The sequence below is a fragment of the Ylistrum balloti genome, unplaced genomic scaffold (genome assembly GCF_031769215.1).
Source record: "Ylistrum balloti isolate Yb309-2 unplaced genomic scaffold, AGI_CSIRO_Ybal_v1 Utg370668, whole genome shotgun sequence".
NCBI lineage: Eukaryota > Metazoa > Mollusca > Bivalvia > Pectinida > Pectinidae > Ylistrum > Ylistrum balloti.
The window spans coordinates 1-21,312 of record NW_026782404.1 but is presented as its reverse complement, the minus strand read 5'-3'; the positions used below and the strand labels follow the sequence as shown (position 1 = coordinate 21,312).

General features: G+C 35.9%; 1 protein-coding gene across 1 annotated transcript; it reads right to left on the bottom strand.

The window, feature by feature from the left end:
* Positions 1–421: 421 nt before the first annotated feature.
* Positions 422–20,529, bottom strand: LOC132557416 (potassium channel subfamily K member 16-like). The gene is made up of 5 exons (XM_060221915.1): positions 20,306–20,529; positions 10,127–10,288; positions 7,979–8,311; positions 4,555–4,727; positions 422–643 (listed from the first exon to the last, which is right to left on the bottom strand). Exons 1-5 carry the CDS (start codon positions 20,457–20,459, stop codon positions 422–424), a joined length of 1,044 nt encoding a protein of 347 aa, XP_060077898.1. The 5' UTR covers positions 20,460–20,529.
* Positions 20,530–21,312: the final 783 nt, after the last annotated feature.

Below are 21,312 nucleotides of genomic sequence, written 5' to 3'. Positions count from 1 at the left end.
TTTCTTTACATCATGGTAGATATGGTCTCAAGTTTCTTATACATATATGAATAAATCTTAAAAAGTTCATGTAATACTTTGACACAGACAAATCACTATCAAGAGCTTGTTGTATATCTCACAAGTGACTAACGTGTTGTGTCAGGCCTCCTGCAGTCATATCATCCATGTGTATAAAACTTTTATCGATTAAAGTATTGCTGTGAAATGATTACAACCATATTATGATATGATGTTTTTCTTTGTTGACAGTAGTTGCACTACGACCTTCACACATTCGGTAAGGAAGAAGTGGAGTCGGCACATTTAAGGAATTGAATATTCTTATTTCAGAGTAACAGTTTAGGTATTTTACAAAATTGTGTCTCCTTACAGTTTTAATTTTGATAGTGCAGCCCTGTTATTATGTTTTTATTTGACGTCATGAACAGATTGTGTTTTCTCTGCCTTCTGAGATGAAAGTCACTCTGAGCAGCTGTACGCCGTTTTTGCCGTCCTTTTGGTCGAAAGCATCTCCCCTTGTTAACTTTGGAGAATGAGTGTCTCGCATTTTACGGTTGACACTAGTTTTAACTGTAGACGCTTTCTGTTGTACTGTTCTCTTGGTTTTTGTGATTTCGTCCTGAAGTTTGTTGATTTCATTCTGCAAATTGAAAACAAATTTAAAATCGTTATGACATTTTATTTCCGATGTCAGACATCAATACAGGTGCGTTTTATTTGGAAAACTGTCGTTGTTTGAATATTGTTTGAACCAGATTTTGGTGAAAGTTTTGTGTTAATGTCATGACTATAAGATAAAAGAATATATATTTCCTGTTAGAATAACCATAATATATAGGACAAACAGTCTAAAAATACCTACTCGATAGTGATTTCTATTCCGAGTTTCCAGTAAGCTGTGGAGTATCGTGACTATTGTAAGAGTATGTGATATGTCCTGTTTTCAGGTGAAATAAGTTTTACCTGTGTATAATGTATAGATAGGTCCCTTTCTGGACGTAACAGTATTTCAGATATCTCTTTACAGATGTATCCCTTCTATATCGACTTACACATATTTATCTAGTGGGCACAATCATGATATCGTACGTATCTTTGTATATAGACATCCCTTTGTGTGCACATGGGTATTACTGATATCGCACATATCTTACTTAGAGATATACATTAGTAAATACACAATTCTTTGCAGAGATATGCATTTGTCTCTTAGAACAAATTTCTGATCCCAGCAAGTGTTTTAAACATGATTAAGAATCATAAGAACAAATAGCAGCTTTAGCGTTTTTATAATCATCCTTTTGTGAAAAAATATCAATTTTGACTGAATGTATATAACAAACAATCGAATCAGATATACTGAAAGAGTAATACGCTTATGTCATAACGAACTCTTCTACGGCGACAAAATTGGCATGTGATAATCAGTTTAAGATGTTAATTGTAGGTCTGTCGAGTTTACCTGGTGCTGTTTCCATGTCAACACTCACTTTCCGTGTAATAAACGCAATAACGATTTATGATTGGCAGGTGGTTTCATTTTCGTTAGAGCTCGTTAACAACATTGGTATAGAAATGTAGAACAGAATAATTTTCAGATTTATTTAACAGAAATGGAAGGTAAAATGCTGATCGATGTCCCGGGTGTAATTAGTTCTCAAACGAAATAGAAATCATTTGATGTCACAGTATATGATATCTTAACCATATCAAATCCTAAATTTGTATGATCAATACCCATGGCGATAAACTTACCAGATCAAAATACACGTATCCATGGTGATAAATTTATCATATCAAATAGACACGTATCCACGGTGATAAACTTACCAAATCAAACAGACACGTATCCATGGTGATACACTTACCAAATCAAACAGACATGTATCCACGGTGATAAATTTACCAAATCAAACAGACACGTATCCATGGTGATAAACTTACCAAATCAAACAGACATGTATCCACGGTGATAAACTTGCCAAATCAAACAGACACGTATCCACGGTGATACACTTACCAAATCAAACAGACACATATCCATGGTGATAAACTTACCAAATCAAACAGACATGTATCCACGGTGATAAACTTGCCAAATCAAACAGACACGTATCCACGGTGATACACTTACCAAATCAAACAGACACGTATCCATGGTGATAAACTTACCAAATCAAACAGACACATATCCACGGTGATACACTTACCAAATCAAACAGACACGTATCCATGGTGATAAACTTACCAAATCAAACAGACACATATCCACGGTGATACACTTACCAAATCAAACAGACACGTATCCACGGTGGTAAACTTACCAAATCAAACAGACACGTATCCACGGTGATAAACTTACCAAATCAAACAGACACATATCCACGGTGATACACTTACCAAATCAAACAGACACGTATCCACAAACAGACACGTATCCACGGTGATACACTTACCAAATCAAACAGAAACGTATCCACGGTGGTAAACTTACCAAATCAAACAGACACGTATGCACGGTGATAAACTTACTAAATCAAACAGACAAGTATCCACGGTGGTAAACTTACCAAATCAAACAGACACGGATGCAACAAACAATCCACTGTTAAATATCACCCAGTGTTGTTGTTGTTGTTGTTAGACATATGATACTCTATACATTGATACTGTTAAATATCACCCGATGTTGTTGTTTGAAATGTGATACTTTAGTACTCTATACATTGATACCGTTAAATATCACCCGATGTTGTTGTTGTTGTTTGAAATGTGATATACTATACATTGATACCGTTAAATATCACCCGATGTTGTTGTTGTTGTTGTTTGAAATGTGATACTCTATACATTGATACCGTTAAATATCACCCGATGTTGTTGTTGTTTGAAATGTGATACTCTATACATTGATACTGTTGAATATCACCCAATGTTGTTGTTGTTAGACATGTGATACTCTATACATTGATATCGTTAAATATCACCCGATGTTGTTGTTTGAAATGTGATACTCTATACATTGATACCGTTAAATATCACCCAATGTTGTTGTTGTTGTTGTTAGACATGTGATAATCTATACATTGATACTGTTAAATATCACCCAATGTTGTTGTTGTTGTTGTTGTTGTTGTTGTTGTTGTTGTTGTTGTTGTTGTTGTTGTTGTTGTTGTTGTTGTTGTTGTTGCTGTTAGACATGTGATACTCTATACATTGGTACTGTTAAATATCACCCAATGTCGTTGTTGTTGTTGTTGTTGTCGTTAGACATGTGATACTCTATACATTGATACTGTTAAATATCACCCAATGTTGTTGTTGTTGTTGTTAGACATGTGATACTCTAAAATTCGTAGGTCAATGTTGATCATCCAATCTTTGTATGTAAACCCCGTAACACCGTTAATAAACAAAATATGTTACCGAACACATTTAGAATTGGTTTAAGTAGTGGTTATTGGCATATCTGAGATAATATGATGTTGCTATTTTGATAAACATCGTCATTGTGAAGAAAATATTTACGAAGAAATGTCTAACCGGAATCCATCATAATGGTATTAACACTAATTCAAATAACAGGAAGTCTATCTAGAAATCGAAGATGGTGTTTACAGAACCAGGCAATGTGTGATCTTGTGAATAGAATTTCTGTTGAATCTGCCCATAAAAGGAAGCCAAAAACATCCATCGATTTTTCTCTAATTAAAGTTTTCCTTCCGATTGACATGTTATGAGACCATGAAAGATATCAAATTTCCGTTTAAAAGTAGAAAACATATTATACTTGGTATAACAGCCTTTGGACGAGACCTTTGGGAATATCTTTTGAGGGCTTTACTTCCTACACAGGAAGTGCGAACATCCTGTCTGACGATTAGTGTCATAGGCATGGATGTCATATCTAACGATACTACTGTCCTGATAAAAATAATTAAAATAACATTTTGTCACGTTCAGCCTTTACCAATGATCAGACCCCGTATCCAAATTGTGTGTTGAAGTCAATAATATCGGAATATGCTTGTCTTTGGTCAACCCAAGTATAGGGCAAATATTCTTTAGTGCTGAGTAATGCTGTAATGTGATTCTCTTAATCGGAATTAAGGAATTGGAATTGCGAGAAAAGATCATTTTAAGCAAATTTAAATGTCTTCACTTTTTGAACTTCGTCTAATTGTTCTATCTATTGTTTATATACCTTAGTGTTAGCATTGTTGAAAAGATGGTAAATATAAATTTAGACTCGGTAATTAGAGTGTTTATTATTAGCCAGTACGTAATCATTAGAGTATAATAATTCTTGTGACGACGCCCGCTGAGCGTAAGACTATGTTCTAGTAAAATTATTAAGATTGCTTGATCGTTCGTTCATTTGAGCGATAGATTATTTTGATATTCTTGTGATGCAATGAAAAAACATTAACGCAGCAATAGAGCTCGACGACACATTAAAACGACGGGTATGTCAGTATCATTCACGAACTTCCTAATGAAAACGAGATCAGTTTAGTGCTTACTATATCTATTCCTATATAAATATCTCACCTCAAATTTATTCTTGGTGAAGTTTTCCATCTTCTCTGCTTTTTTAATGAAGACCTCTGTAATGTAAGATATGACGAGGGACAGATAGGAGAGTCCAAACAGTATCCATACATACGTCACCACCCGGTACACGTCACCAGCCCCGCGATCACTCAGGCGGTTCTCAGATATAGCTGAAAGAGTAGACACACGTCAATGTTGATACATAAGGAAAAGTCTAGAGATTAATTAATCCCAAATACGTACTACTCGACAAAATCTTCAAACAAAAGCTGTTTTGCAAAAGCAAGATTTTTCGAGCATCATGAATGACACCTTTTGTAAATGTTTTCATCAAATCACAAAAAAGCACACTTTGGAGACGAGAAGAAAGACCTACAAACGCCGAGTAATGAAAAAAGAACTGTCTTCTTTCTATGTCTCAGCACAATGCGAGTAACTGCAGTAAAGACACATATAAACGTTGAAGTCAGAAGATATGGCCCGATGTTGGCTACATTTGACGTAAACTAACCTCTTAAGGAAATGTTGTATTCTAAATTCAGTGCACGACACCTAGCCCATAAACACAGCAGCACAACACATGACCCCATAACACAGTAGCATGACACCTAGCCCATAAACACAGCAGCACAACACATGACCCCATAACACAGTAGCATGACACCTAGCCCATAAACACAGCAGCACAACACATGACCCCATAACACAGTAGCATGACATCTTGCCCCTAAACAAAGTAGCGTGACAGATTGCCCCTAATTACAGCAGCACAATACCCAGCCCACAAACACAGTAGCATGACACCTAGACCTAAAACACAATAACATGACATCTAGCCCATAAACAGAGTAGTACGACACTTCGCTACTAAACACAGTAGCATGACATATCGCCCATAAACACAGTAGCATGACACCTCGCCCCAAAAGACATTAGCATGACACCAAGCTTATAAACACAGTAGCATGACACCTCGCCCCTGAACAGCGAAGCATGACACATCACCTCTAAACCCAACAGCATGACATCTAGACCTAAAACACAATAACATGACATCTAGCCCATAAACAGAGTAGTACGACACTTCGCTACTAAACACAGTAGCATGACACATCACCCCTAAACCCAACAGCATGACACCACGCCCCTAAACACAGTCGTATGACACATCGCCCCTAAACACAGTAGCATGACAGATTGCCCACCAATCTCATAAACACAGTAGTTTGACACCTAGCCCATAAACAGAGTACCTATTGAAATAAAGGGAAGGTATGTAACTTGGTTCTGTAACTTGGCGCAGGTATTATATAAATATATCGTAGAATGAATTACAGACAATTAGAATTCTAAAATATGGATTTTTAAAAAAAAATCCAAGATGCGCGTGCACAATGAGGTATTGTTACAGGGACTTAAATGGAATTCAATGAGTTGGTCTTGTTTGTATAATGAAATCAAGAAAACAATGGATAATAATGGTAAATTAATAGTTTTAATCAAACCAGTGTATGGAGAGGCTCGTTAAAGGAAATGATAATTTCCTTTTAATACATTGACGTGCACTTAAATGAACTTTCAATTTTCATCGACATTGGCAAGAATTGGCGTAAGTCAATTTTGTGTAATCCAGAGAGAACTGCTAGTGAAAAGGATGCAAATAGATGTAAGTGATAAACGATATAATGTATACCTCTACATTACAATAAATCGTTTGATAAACTAGTGAGTGTCAAAATGCCAGCAACAGGAAATGTGGTTAACATGCTTCATCTCCATAAACACAAAAACGTTAGCTTATTCATTAGCACGTACTGAGAAGCAGTCTTCTGTCAAAGTTATACCCACTTCACTTATCATTTTTTCTCGTCAGCATGTCGGTGATACATGCACACAAACATGCTAAGCTAAGCTAATATTATGATTGACCGCTCGATATGATATCGAGCGCTGGCGGACAGGATGTTGACAGGAGGGTGCGTACCCGACACTTCGGTATGGCGTTATTAGCTAGGTAAATATTTCTCCAGTGGTGTCTCTCACCGCCTATTTCATCAAACCAACAAACCCGATAGTCGTGACTCGTGCGTACATTCATACAATGAAAATAAATTCCATGCATATCAATTCCAGCAATTTGTCGATTATCCAGTCAAACTAAGTTATGAAAGCAGGAACTCGGATTTTTTAATGTACCTTGTGCCCTTCATTCGCAGCAACAGACATAACATTTGATATATTTTCCTGTAGTAGCTGTCTTTCCAATCATTAATACTCTATAACTACATGCCAAACAAGCTTGTCAACACCATTTCATCAATAGGATACAAGGATCATACTATACATGAGCATATGCTGCGTGGATAAGTTAAGGAAATATCGAAATGAGAATAATGAAATGTTGATCACATACACTGTGGTGTTTCTACTGCATCATAGACTGACAACATATTGCAATTCAAAAACAATTATAAGATTGATAATCAGGCGTCAATCCCAGTCCTCGGGATCAAAATGACAGCCTTCGACTTAAGTCAAAAGAGGTACGGCGCATAAGGATGTGAGCATCTGTTTTAGTTTAAACACAATATTACAACCACTATTGCTGATCACGGGTACACGTGTTATCGGGAACTTTGAACTAAAAATAGTCGTATGTCTACCATTGACCACCCGTTATGAACAAGTATGCAACATGTTTTAGTCCTTGTTGAGTGTAGATCGAATTAGGCCTTTCGCGCCATACACCTTTAGAAATCCTGCAGCATTATCGGTTTTATAATGAGTATACTTTTCTTACGTTTAGATGCATTAAACTTCTTATTTCGGATTGTAAAATAATGAAATGCGAAAGTTTGTAGTTCTTTCTTTGGTGACCTATGTCAATATTGCTTTACGATTCGGGGCCAATGCTCCGCGATGGTTTATCATTCCCAGGTTTGTTGTGGTTTATATCAAAGCGTACTGCGTTACACGTAAACCTCTGTATGACAAACGATTTTCATGTATTCCTTGATATGCTTCCAGTGTACACTCGGACTCACTATGGCAAGTGCTGACCGCGAAGTGACAAACAGTTACAATCAGAAAGCTTCATACAAGTATGTGTGAGTAGAGTCCATCCATATACTATAAACGGTCTGGATCAGCGAAGAGTATTTGTTACTCCGTAAGCAGGGAAGGATATAACGTTACTGAAGAAATGAAATCTAGTTGAAGTGATATAACCACAAGCAATATGGAGTCACATTGTAGCAGAACATTAGAACCTTTGACGAAACGAGCCATAAATATTTTTTGTCATACTTATTTACTGAGGTAATTTATGTGTTAAAAGACAATTATAATCGAAACACATAATATATAACTTTGCCTAAATACGTTAATAATTAAACTCTCTCAAGGACACAAAAATACTTACCTGCAATGTAATCACCGAACCCTATCGTAGATAATGTAACGAAACAATAGTACAATCCCTCCAAGAAGTCCCACTTCTCCACTTGATTAAATATAAAGGCAGGGATTCCAAACAGCATGGTGATTCCTAGCGTTATAATCAGCACGATATTGAGCACCTTGTTTACCATTGGCTTTGACGAACACAGGTTGCACTTGTTGACCCGTTTAGAAAGTCTGGTCAACAATTGTCCTATATAGGAGATCATTATCATTGTGATAGGTATCCCGATGAAGGCAAACACTACGACAGCCACCTTTCCCAGACCCGTCCGTGGTGCCAGATTTCCGTACCCTGTGGAAACAAGGTTACAGGTTAAACACGACTCTATTGAGTGACGACAACACTGTTGTGAGTGACGACACGATCCTATTGTGAGTGACGACACGACCCTATATTGAGTGACGACACGACCCCATTGTGAGTGACGACACGACCCTATTTTGGGTGATGACATTACCCTATTAAGAGTGACGACATGACCCTATTGTGAGTGACGACAACACTGTTATGAGTGACGACACAACCCTATTGTGGGTGATGACATGACCCTATTAAAAGTGACGACATGACACAAATACCCAGCTTTCATAACATATTTACCAAATATTCTTCATGTTTTTGTGTTAAATACTAATAGTTATGATATTGCAATTCGTGGGAATTTATTTTTTATCTTAAAGTAGCATACTTCTAATGTTCCTAGATACAATATAGAATTTACGTCATTGTAGTAGCAGATTGAATTCAATTAGTAATACTGTATGATCAATGACAACATATCATCTCCGTCTCTTTTTTCCATGTTTATGTGTGGTACGTAGAATTATTAATACACCTGGAAATATGTGGTTTCTTTCTCTTTCCTTCGCCACACACGTCACAAGTGTCCCTACATCACTAATAGATCTACCAGAGGCGTTTAACGGATACATCCTAGTTAAGGAGTTAGAGAGTAAGCAACGAACTAAACACTATTTATTGTCATAACAAAACCAGCGTTATGTAAGCACTAAGACGCCAGACATGTAGAGGTAAACACGTACTGTTGGTGTCGATATAGATAAGTCTTACTGAATGTGTATGTCAGCACTTAATGATGAGTTCAGATTACAGCAGTCTTTATGTTATTTTCATTATTCTGTTGAAGTCATCAGATATCGAAAGTAGCAGGTATCCTTAATTATATCTCATCTAAAATGTACCAGTACGTTCAAAGAAATTAGATAACTCACTTCATTACAGCACCCCTGGGCAAGCGCTACTTACTTCAAAGCCTGTCTAAACCGAATCTAATTAAAATACAATTACTTAAACGCTAAACGCGTACGGTATCCATCCTTGGAATTTCTCGAATGATGCTGAGAAAATTTAACAAAATTGGCAAGTACGCGTTACTGAGAACAAAAACGATATCACCAAGTAGCATGTAAATTGCTAAAGGTTCAGATTTATATCACACAGACCTTATCTTGTAGTTTCTCAGTGTTGTTTTTACCTTGTAAGTTAAGGTTTGTTGTGATCTACAAGTACTCACTTCCATTATACTACATCTGCTCCATGTAGCTATCATGTAAGTGATCTTTCCAATATTTCCTGCCTCTGAGTGGTGATACTGCCTCTGAGTGGTGATACATTGAATTAGCAGGAACTAATTGATATTTCTGCAGTTTATCTTATATCGGTGTTATGTATATGTTAAAAAGCGATTAAGATAAAATACATCGTTGTTTACGTTACCACGTTACTGATATTTCAACAGTGGCCAATGCTTGCTGTATTCAACAATACAAAGTTCCGTAACAAGTGTATGCATTTTGGTGATCTTTCGTCGAAGAGTAGGAAATCACAAACGAAAAGATAATTAATAGAATGCATTAATAAAATGATTATATCCACGTCTTAAAATACACTTATTATCATTAAAATAATAGCAAATTCAAATACTACATATGGATTGTATGAAAGACACACACAAATGAATTCACTAAAGATCGAGATTTGTAAGTCTGATTATAAAATACGCAGCCCCACCAAACAATTACAACATCACTGACAATCAGGTAACTGCTTCTGTTTTCCCCTCAAACTGATGTTTCCTTAACATACCTATGGTGGTGACAACAGTGATGACAAAAGAGAATGAACCCGAAAAATCCCATTGTGTGTATATCGTCTTGTTTCTGATCATGCGCAAAGCAAAGTTGATTTCAGTGTCCACTTCCGACAGCAGTTCGTGTAGTTCGTCAGAATCAATGCACGTGTGGTTTCCTGTAACAACAATTACAACAGGAAAGGTTATCACATCGAGTGTTGAAAGTCAGAACGATCTTAAGTGTAAAGAGGGCTGAGCTATAGCGGTCGTAATACTAAGAATCATGTTTGTAAATTTTCCTATAAAAAGAGGTAATGATCCAGGTAGCTCTCTAATGCTAATACAAGTGTTGTTGCAAGTATTTACAAGGTTTATATAAAACATAGCTGTGTTGATTTCAAAGGTCCACCGGAAGTGTTATTCTGCATACTTTCTTTCTGTTTTTGTATATGTAAAAACGAGATAAAAATAACTACAAACGGTTTTCGATTAGACATGCGACTATCAGGATTCTTAAGGGAGAAATGTTACAAAGTACTTTTAAGCAAGTCATTATTAATCATATCATGAATTACAAAGTTTAAAAATAACCTCGTGATGATGATAGAGTACGACACCATTATAGCAGAACAAGATCGGAAGCAATTGCTAATTTCGTACGTCTGGTGTTCCAATACACACCTGGCCCCATACACTGTTAATGTCCGATAGCATGAAGTAAGTCTTTGTGGTGTTCAGCATGTGTCTGCTTCCTTCCTTCACAACACCTGTTCATGCAAGAGATTCTAGACCGATAAATGTATGCATGCAGAATATCACTAAGTTTCACCGAGAGTGTCTGCCTTGATGAACGAAGGAACACGGTTACCTTCTAACACAGCGTACACTGCCATCTCTCAAAGTGTGGGGGCATTAATGGGACCTAGTGTCTATGAGTAAGAGGTGAACCAGCCAAATGTTATATTCGTGTATTGGTTTGTCTTTATCAAACAATATGTCTGTGTGACTAGATGAAATGCATGTAGCAGTGAAATAGATTCTATTTTGAACACAATACATTTTTTAGATAGTTCCAATGTTCGACTGGACGATGTTTATTATCACAAATGTAAATATCGCAAGAAAGAGTCTTGACACTGAGCAAAGAGAGAGAGAGAGAAAGACAAATATCCTTTTTTTTTTTGCAATTTAGAACCATTTCTTCAAACATTTGTTTTGACTATAAATTGTGTACCAATACAATTTTCTATCGAACTCGGAAAAATAGTGACGCACACATAACAAGAACATACGTGAATCCAACACTCTATACTAGATCTTTGAAGACGTGCAGTTATATGTAGATAAAAACGATTAAGAATCTAGGTTATGAGCAAAAAGGGGTAACATCAACCACAGAGTTATTTCAGAGAATGTTTAAGACCTCGGAATATCCAGGTGTGATGATGACCTTTAGTGATAACAATATGTGTTTCTGTGTCAGGTTCGTAAGAGAAAACTTTCAAAAGACCATAAAGCATATCTCTGGGAACAAATTGTGTCCCTCTCTAAGCCGAAATGCTTATATTTTAATACGAGTTTGAATTTATCGAAGAATATGCGAAAGCAGGTCACGTGACAAAGTCCTTGCGAAATCCTTTGATTTCGTTTTGAGATATGTCGCTGATGTCTTGTTTTTAAATAACAAGATATTTATTGACCGTATTCATTGTATATGTCTACTGTTATTGAACATAAAAAATACGACAGAATCGTCTACTTCATCCGCTCGACCTTTTCGTCCTATGAAATCAACATTGACAGCTTTCTACCAATGCAAGTTGTATTATAAGCATGGTGATTTCTATATTTTTCTTGTGAATTTTTCATTTCTGAAAAGCAATAACTCTGCTTTCCCAGCCTATGGCGTTTCAATATCGATGAGAACACGAACACGATGTTTTATCATCTTCCTAAATATTCACTTTGTTTTGAGTTTGAATTCATAATGTGTTGACTTTTCGATATTTTTTTTGTTTTATTGTCCGTCCAGAAAGATGCACGGATCTACTAAATGTATCTGGTATAAATGTTTTATATATCCAAAGCATGACCATGATCTAATCCCTGATGAACTCATGAATTCTGTCGATAGCCAAACGATGGCGGTCATCTCTCCTGTTGAGGTATATGATGGACATCGACGTCATTTAATAACGAAATGCTCAAATGTGTCAACGGAATGTGAAGTGGAGATTAAAATACTGATAATTTTTGTGATATCTTCCGATTGACTTTTCTATGCTTTGAGTTTGTTGGTAATGCCAGAAAGTCGCCAAACACAATAACCGTTACAGTAAAGTAAATTATATTCTCAATCTATGGATCAAATTCAAATATGATAACACAACGAAATAAAATCATGTCACGTGATATTGTCTCCTACCTTAACTGGATACTTGTATACGAAATGATACATAAAACCTAATTTCCATTTAAGATAAACATAATGCCTTTCTTCGATGTCCGTTCTTTTACCGATCTAGTTGAGTGAACAAATACAAATGATATGTCAAATTGTTGGTATGTACATTAAGAATCGATAAAACAACGATTCACACAGATAGTCCGCATAGAGAGATATGTTAAACATTGCCTCGACCTACATCCTGACCCAAATCTATCGACGACTTTACAGGAAAGTAGGCACATTGTGGAAAATGGTAATCTTATTGTATAACATGAAACCTTCTTTTGTTTGTTGATACATGTATTCATGTTGTTTTATATGTTAACCACAGGTATTTCATATTCTACAATATTGAAAAAATATATATGTCTACACTAGTCATCTAAGGCTGCAACTCTTATTTGTCTTCAATAAAAACCTTATTCAACAGAATGATAGCATCATTAATCTCATCATGAACTAATGATAAAAGTTGCCACTTAGTTGTTCCTTCAAATCATTTTTATAGTAGAAGTAATGATAAATGATGTATGTTTTAACAAAAATCAAGTGTGACCAGTTGTCTAATGACAGTGTTGTTGAAAGTACTATCATGATAAAGCAAAAAGAGGAAACTGCATGGAAATTAAAGAAAAGATGAAGTGTGATCGTTGTGACTACTGCATTGTACAAGGGAAATAAAGTCGTGTGTTCTCGTAAATATACGTCTACAGCTCCATTGACTTTATATGTAGATAGTAATAAAATGTCATTTCAAGCTCTCAAAATGAGAACCAGGAAAATGACGCACCATCAGGCAGATAACGATCATCGAGCATCCAACCTAGAGAATTCTTCCCTTTGAAATTATGAAGAAAACTATAAAAATGTCTTGTTGTCAATTTCCACTTTCTGTTGACGGTCTGTTGGTGTCTTTTTCTTTCTCTTTTCTCCTTTAAGTTCCGAGTGGTACTCAGTTTTATGCTAATCTTCCTAAATTGATACAAATTTATATTGGAGTGAAAGGCGTTGTAATAACTTTTGCCCGAACCTCTGATCTATTTTCCAAATAAATATGTTTAACCTAATTTCCTATTACCATGTTTTCGCGTCGGCAATCGATTATCTTTATATACAACAGAAATATTTAGTTTTTGATCACGACCAGGTTAAGTCGAAGCAGATATTAAAGATATGATGCAGTGAAGAAAAACACTAACTCTTCTGTTCATTTCGTGACACATACCTATATAGTATGTACATTATTGACAATTGTAACATTGTCTCCGAGAACCAATCAGAGCAAGTCAACCGACAAATGTCAAGGGAGGTCGAGAACCATACAGTATTGATAACATGTATAATCTCATATGGTGCAAATTACATTACATATTTATTTCCAAAATGGAAATTAACTCAACATCGCTATGAACACTGCACGTTGTAATGTATCTTTTATTGCTTTAACTCCGATCAAAGGTTGGTAGAGCTCCAGGGCTAAATTGTTTTCTCTCGCTCAGTAAGCATAATAAATGTTCCCTTGTAGCATAGCTAATTAAACACAGTCGTAATTAAGTACCAATTGTCGACAAGGTTAAATCTAATATTTTTATAGGAAAGAAAAGAGCAAATGCAGCATTAACAGGCGTTCTGGCATGTTAAATCTGCGAATGTTATTATCCTTTCATAATACACATTGCATCTGATTTTCTCTATATTAATATTATAACAGCATTAGGGCTATCTTAGCTATGGCAAGACAGATTCTTCTATATCATCTTTCTACAATATTCACGTCAATTTTCACTAAGCTTTATGGTCTTAATGAGCTCGACAGCTGACAAATAAATTCACAACACAGGGTTTCGAGAAAAACCGTATGGTCGCGAAAGGGAATATTCCACTGTTTTTAACCTCGTTCTTATTTGAGAACGTAATATTGTTTGGATTAGACCTAGCTTAAAATAATCTATGACTTCAATGAAGCGGAAGACGCTTTCCCTTCAGGAACAGGAGGACTTCTCTTTTACCTTTTTCAATGGTCCTAGTTAAAATCTTCTTGCGTGTTTTCTGCTTATTCTATTGAGTACAGGTATCATCCCCACGCTCCCTGCTTATAAAATTGATCGATGAAAAGATTGTATCCTCTGTTGTAACGGCGAAAGACATCTACGGGGAAACGTAGATAAGTTCTATTCACACGTAGATAAGTTATATTCACTTACTCCACAGTATTTCATCTTGATGGAAACATATCTATTTTCTTCTGTATTCTGTAGATTACTTAACAGCCTATTGTCCTCTTGAAAAGGGAAATATATCATTTATGTGTTATTTAGATTCCTCAGTAGCTTGTTATCTCGTTCGCTATATCCTATGTAAACGGGATAGCTGATAAATTCACTAACTTATGTTCCTCAAACATGAAATACATCTCTCTTTAGGGTAAACATCATTACGTGTTCGGCAATACAATTATAACGAGTTAACGCCTGCAGTGCACGTGCACATAGAGGTGCAGGTTTACGTTTGTGGTGTACTAAAATTACCACAAGTATTGAGTTCAAATCGATTTCGAGTACTGTGTTAAAATCTGTTTTCTCAAATCTTCAACTTGATATATTCCTTAATCGCTGATAAAACAAAGTTGATGATCATGAGGATGTAAGATAATGATTTATTTCAATATAATGTAGACTCTGTGATCTCGTGTAACCACAGAGATTCGAGGAAGGTCTACGGAGTGTGATACAGCGGGTGTTTCGACATTCACAGTGTGATGCAGTGTAAAAGGAGGGTCTACATTGTCAGAGTGAAAGACCTGGTTTGTTGCGTCAAACTGTCTTTCCTTTTATCACAAACAACAATTAAGATAACATTTTAACTGAACACGGCAAGTTCACATCAAATTATTACAACTTAATGCAATCTACAAATACCGATTAAATACAGACAAATTCACATCACATAAAGACAAATTCACATCAAATACAGACAAATTCACATCACATAAAGACAAATTCACATCACATACAGACAAATTCACATCACATACAGACAAATTCACATCACATATAGACAAATTCACATCAAATACAGACAAATTCACATCACATACAGACAAATTCACATCAAATACAGACAAATTCACATCACATACAGACAAATTCACATCACATACAGACAAATTCACATCAAATACAGACAAATTCACATCACATACAGACAAATTCACATCACATAAACACAAATTCACATCACATAAAGACAAATTCACATCACATACAGACAAATTCACATCACATACAGACAAATTCACATCACATAAACACAAATTCACATCACATAAAGACAAATTCACATCACATACAGACAAATTCACATCACATACAGACAAATTCACATCACATACAGACAAATTCACATCACATACAGACAAATTCACATCACATACAGACAAATTCACATCACATACAGACAAAGTCACATCACATACAGACAAATTCACATCAAATACAGACAAATTCACATCACATAATAAAATTCACATCACATAAAACAAATTCACATCACATAAGAGAAATCACATCATATTAAGACAAATTCACATCAAATACAGACAAATTCACACCACATATAAAAAATTCACATCACATAGAGAAATCACATCACATTAAGACAAATTCACACCACATAATGATTCAAACACGTAACTTTTACCGGGATCATATAAAACACTTTACAGCCTTTTATCAAATAATAAAGAATTTTCTACTTTAATTATCACAAAATCTTCACTCGAATTTGGGTTTCAACAGTTTTCTGTTAAAGTGCATTTTGTGCAGTACACAGATGATAATATATAACGTGCTCGTGTAGTGTATCATCCGTGTATAACGTAGATATTTAAATAATCAGATAACGAGCCTACAGGTAGATTAATCATTACTAGATCGAGTAGGAAGACGAACAAGATCCCGTCTAGGTCCGCATCGTTATTTCTACACTGAATTTAATATTTGGCACGGATGTCTTACTCCGATGTTCAGAATCTTACCACCAGCTTGTCGTGTTCTGTCTGGCGCTATAGATACTTAACGTTTATATCAATATGTGATGTTCTGCCCGCAAATAACAGGGTTCCCAATTATACATATATTGTAAATTGAATCAATAGACATTGCTGTCTACGTGACCTTCAAATGTTTACAGACATTAGTGACTGTTTGTCTGACAAGCTTATGAAATGAACCCCTGCACGAAATATTATGAGACAAATAATGAAATATAACACCTAATTCACGTTATAGAGAAATGACAGTTTCTAATCAGACACAGGAAAATAAAGACGTATAGAATATCAATCTTTACACTCCCCCTCCCCCCATCCACCCCACCCTTTACCCCCCGCGTCGTTTTCCTTTGATTGTGTATAAATGTGTGTCTTAATGTGCACGCCAACTTAGTCAAATCCCAAAATAGTGTGTTCTGATTTGGCGAATATCCTAACACCTTGCCTATGTCATAACGTAATGATATCGTCGTCACATGACCTTGCTGTTGTATGACTCTGTTGTAAAGTAAACGCTGTCTATCTGTGATGATAGGATGACATCCCTAAACAAGACATGCCATGTGACGTTTCTCGTTCAGTTTGGCAAATCATGGTTCATTCGATGTCTAACTACTTCTAAGAATTGTATAGCTTTTGTTAGATTAACACCCAATCAGTGTATTTTGTACACAGTCAAAAATTCGAATTCTAAGAAATATCTAGATAGGTATTTTGTAAGTATTTAGGAAGAGGACATTACACCACCCACCCTCTATCTAGACACTGTTATTTTAGTGAGAAGAGGAGTAGAGGAGAACGGAAACCATAACTCATTAATGACTAAGAGGTATACCCAAATAGGGTTTCATTCAGTCTGAATCTCTCGAAACATGATTTTATATATTTGCCTCTCAGCATTTTACCTCCACGGAAATGATATTTCGGGTACGCTTATGAACAGTAAATCAATTTCTTAGCGTCCAATATGGGGGAGCATAGACGTTATAATACAGATAAAAAATTCACAATCAAGAAATAGAAATCGCACCGAAGTTTATTTGAGTTTTGAAGTAAACGTTCATGATGGTAAAGATAGGGCTGAAACGATACAAAGAGTCTGTCAAGTTTCCCTTCATGTGGGAAGATCGATGTAGTTTAACAACATGTTAATTGAAGGGAACCAAAATCTTGATGTGTCTGAAAGTCTCACTGAAATATTAAACGAAAACACTATCAAAGAGAGGGACACTGTTTGCGCAACTAAGTAATGTGCTTGTTAATTCTGCAAGAGGATTCCTGATTTTCCTTCTTACTTCATTCTGGTTTCAGTCAAATTACCACATTTTTGTCGTTTTGTCCTCCTTTTCTTAGTAGATGCTAGTATAATAAAAAATAGTTTTTACTAGTCGTACACAGTAACGCACTGACCGTTCTCATAGAGTACAAAAAGGCTACCCTTGGCTTAATACGACGACACCATGATAAAACAACTGTGCCGTACTATTAGAAGAAAGTCAATCAACTAGATTAGAAAGATGTTTATTGTAATACATAACGACTTTCCGGATACCTTACAGCACAGTATGATCTGTGTCAGTCTGGCGCTTAGTAGACATCCGTCCACCGTTACCGGTTATGATTTCAAAGCACAGCCATGATTCTGAATGGAGGTTGACCCAGAAAAGCAATAAAGATCGTAATTCTGTTAAATGAATTAAAACTTGTTTTTATGCCGTCTTAATTAACACCTGTCTTCAACTGCACAGGAAAAGTTTTTGGTTATTTTCATCTTAAATTGTACTTGAAACACAGGAAGGTTGTACTGTGTCCTAGATATCATAGAGAATATTTTAACAAGTTCATCATCCAGATTAATAGATAGACGGAGCAAGGGTTATGGGTTCCCTCAATATCAGAGAGTCTATCAAACAGTATCGTTACGCTCACTAGAACTAGTTAGAAAAGTTTACAATCCGTATTGCAAAGAACAATTTAATTGATAGTAAGTTCAGACACAAAAATATAGTGATATCTGATTGACGGTTGGGCAGAAACACTCTACTGCAAACGTCATATCGTAGGTAGTCTAGGCGAGCAAATGCGACGAGAATATTGACGATATTTCAGGAAGAAAAAACATTGGATGATCTGACACCTTACCTGCTGATAATCATCCAGATGTGGTATTACACAGTAAACCGTCCTGTATTGTGTTTTGATCGATTCTGTAACGGTATATATCATATCAAAGGAGGCATGTTGCAGGGTCTATACGAATCAAGAGCACTGACAAAGGAAGTGGTATTGAGGGAGATACATTGAAAGAAGAAGATTAGTAAGGAGATGATGTACTTTACTGATTATTATACGAGGTATATAACTATATATATATAAATTGGTCGTATAAGTGTACATAGAAAATATATATAATTTCGGAAGGAAGAAGATAGGAATAGAGAACTGTTTATTAGGGTAGCAGAAAACATGTACAACTCTCCAATGGGCGATTTGGGGCAGTCTCTCCAAGAGTGATTTGTGTTACCCCACGGAAATGGAATTGGGGAGGTAGAGAACTAATTTACCTCTTTACTGGGGGAGGTAGATAACATACACAACTCTTTATCGTGAGAGGTTCCCTTTACTGGGAAGGTAGAGAGCTTATTATGTAACTGAACTCTTTACTGGAGGAGGTAGAGAACATATACAACTCTTTATCGTGAGAGGTTCCCTTTACTAGGAAGGTAGAGAGCTTATTATGTAACTGAACTCTTTACTGGGGGAGGTAGAGAACATATACAACTCTTTATCGTGGGAGGTACAGTTTCCTGAGAAGGCAGATAATGCTTATATAACTGTTATATGTTGAGAGAAGAGGACAAACAAATTTGTTTCATCGGGATATAGAGATAAACTGTATAATTATGTGTTGCTTGGCATGTTTATATACACAGCATTTACTGACCGTTGAAACTGTAAATACAATGTACATTGGTGAAAATGAGTATGTTAATAGAGATAGAACTATTTTACTGTTGTTTCTTGAGAGATAGGAATAGGAAACCAATGTGGTTTCATCAAAAGGGTGGAGAGATCATCCCGATTTCAAAGAGGGAGATACTTTCGGAGTTATTGAATAGTGTAGTTTTATATAGCTCGGGTTTCATAGAGGAAGGTAGAGATATGTAACTTGGAGTTATGAAGGGTGTAGTTATATATGACCGGTGTTTAATAGAATGAGGCGGATATCTAATTAGGAGATATTGAAGGGTGTAGTTATACATGACTGGTGTTTAATAGGAGAAGCGGTTATTAGATTAGGAGATATTGAAGGGTGTAGTTATATATATTTATACATATATAGATGTAAAACTTGTGTTTATTAAGTAAATGGATTAGAAATAATTCACTATTGTTTATCAAGGGAAGTGAAGATATATAACGGATTTAACAAGACAGACATAGTACAAGATAAAGGAGTTTATATAGGCAGGGAGATGTACAATTGGGAGTTACCGAAATAGGGTTTTCTTGTCAGTGATACATAGTAGGGATACTGTAGGTTTTTTTTTTTTTTTTTTGAGAAAATTATCTATGTCAAACAGTTGTTACGCTAGAATATAATGAGCAGGAAAAAATGTAAATATGTGTCTAAGAACACATTGATTGAGGGAAACTGATATTTGTTAAGACTTTAAAATACAAAACACTTACTGAGGAATCTATTGAGATATTCCCTGAGCACCTGCCTCCTCTCCAGTTCCGGATCTCCTTCCAAGGCGCTGAACACGAGCGCTCCAGTACACAGAAAAACCACCACAACAATTGAAAGGGGTAACATTTTCTTCCATGTCGGACCAGGATCCATTGTGACGTCACAGGCTTATCACGTCACGGCGTTCAGACTTAAAACATGTAGGTCTCTTTCACGGAATATATAAGTATCACAATCTATCACGGAACTGGTTATTTAGATTACACTGTGAATGATGGCGTTAGTGAAACAAAACAAAGGAATTTGAATGCTTTGATCTCAATGCCAGCTGTGTAACACTTAACACGAGAAATGATGTTAGATTATAGAATGTGCCACTTACTTTGCTGGTTTATGTAATCAAAATCTGTTCATCGAACATTCACTTGTCTATAAAATTCAAGAACATATAAACAGAAAACGAATGAATTCGAGTACACATACCAAACACGTTCTACAGGAATTCCATGTAAAGCCATGATGTTCTGCACATGTAGTACAAATTGTTTACAGTCCCGGATTGTGTTCAGAATGTATCAGATACCATTCAAATGTCACTTTGGTAAGAACATCTCCATGGGTGTCACAGGAAGTAAACTCCAGCACCAGATCGTAATAAGCACTGTCGGTAATTTTCACGGAGACATGCATGGCTTGTCAGCAGTCCAACACACTAGTGTAAAGCTACTGTCATCAACAAATAAAACTTATATCAGTAATTTATAGATTAGAAACGGGTGCCTGACGGGAAACTATCTCAAAACGAAATCATATGAACATTCAATTGAAGTTTTCACGTTTTGTTTTAAAGTCGTAATAGTTATTGTCAATTCATATGTCCACTTCATCATATCCCTTTAAATCGAGAGTTCTGCTAAAATTAGCTGTGTACAATGTGGATATGTCCCAATCTCACTGTCCGGATCCTGCTCTCTCTCTCTCTCGCCACATCTCAGGACAGTTACCG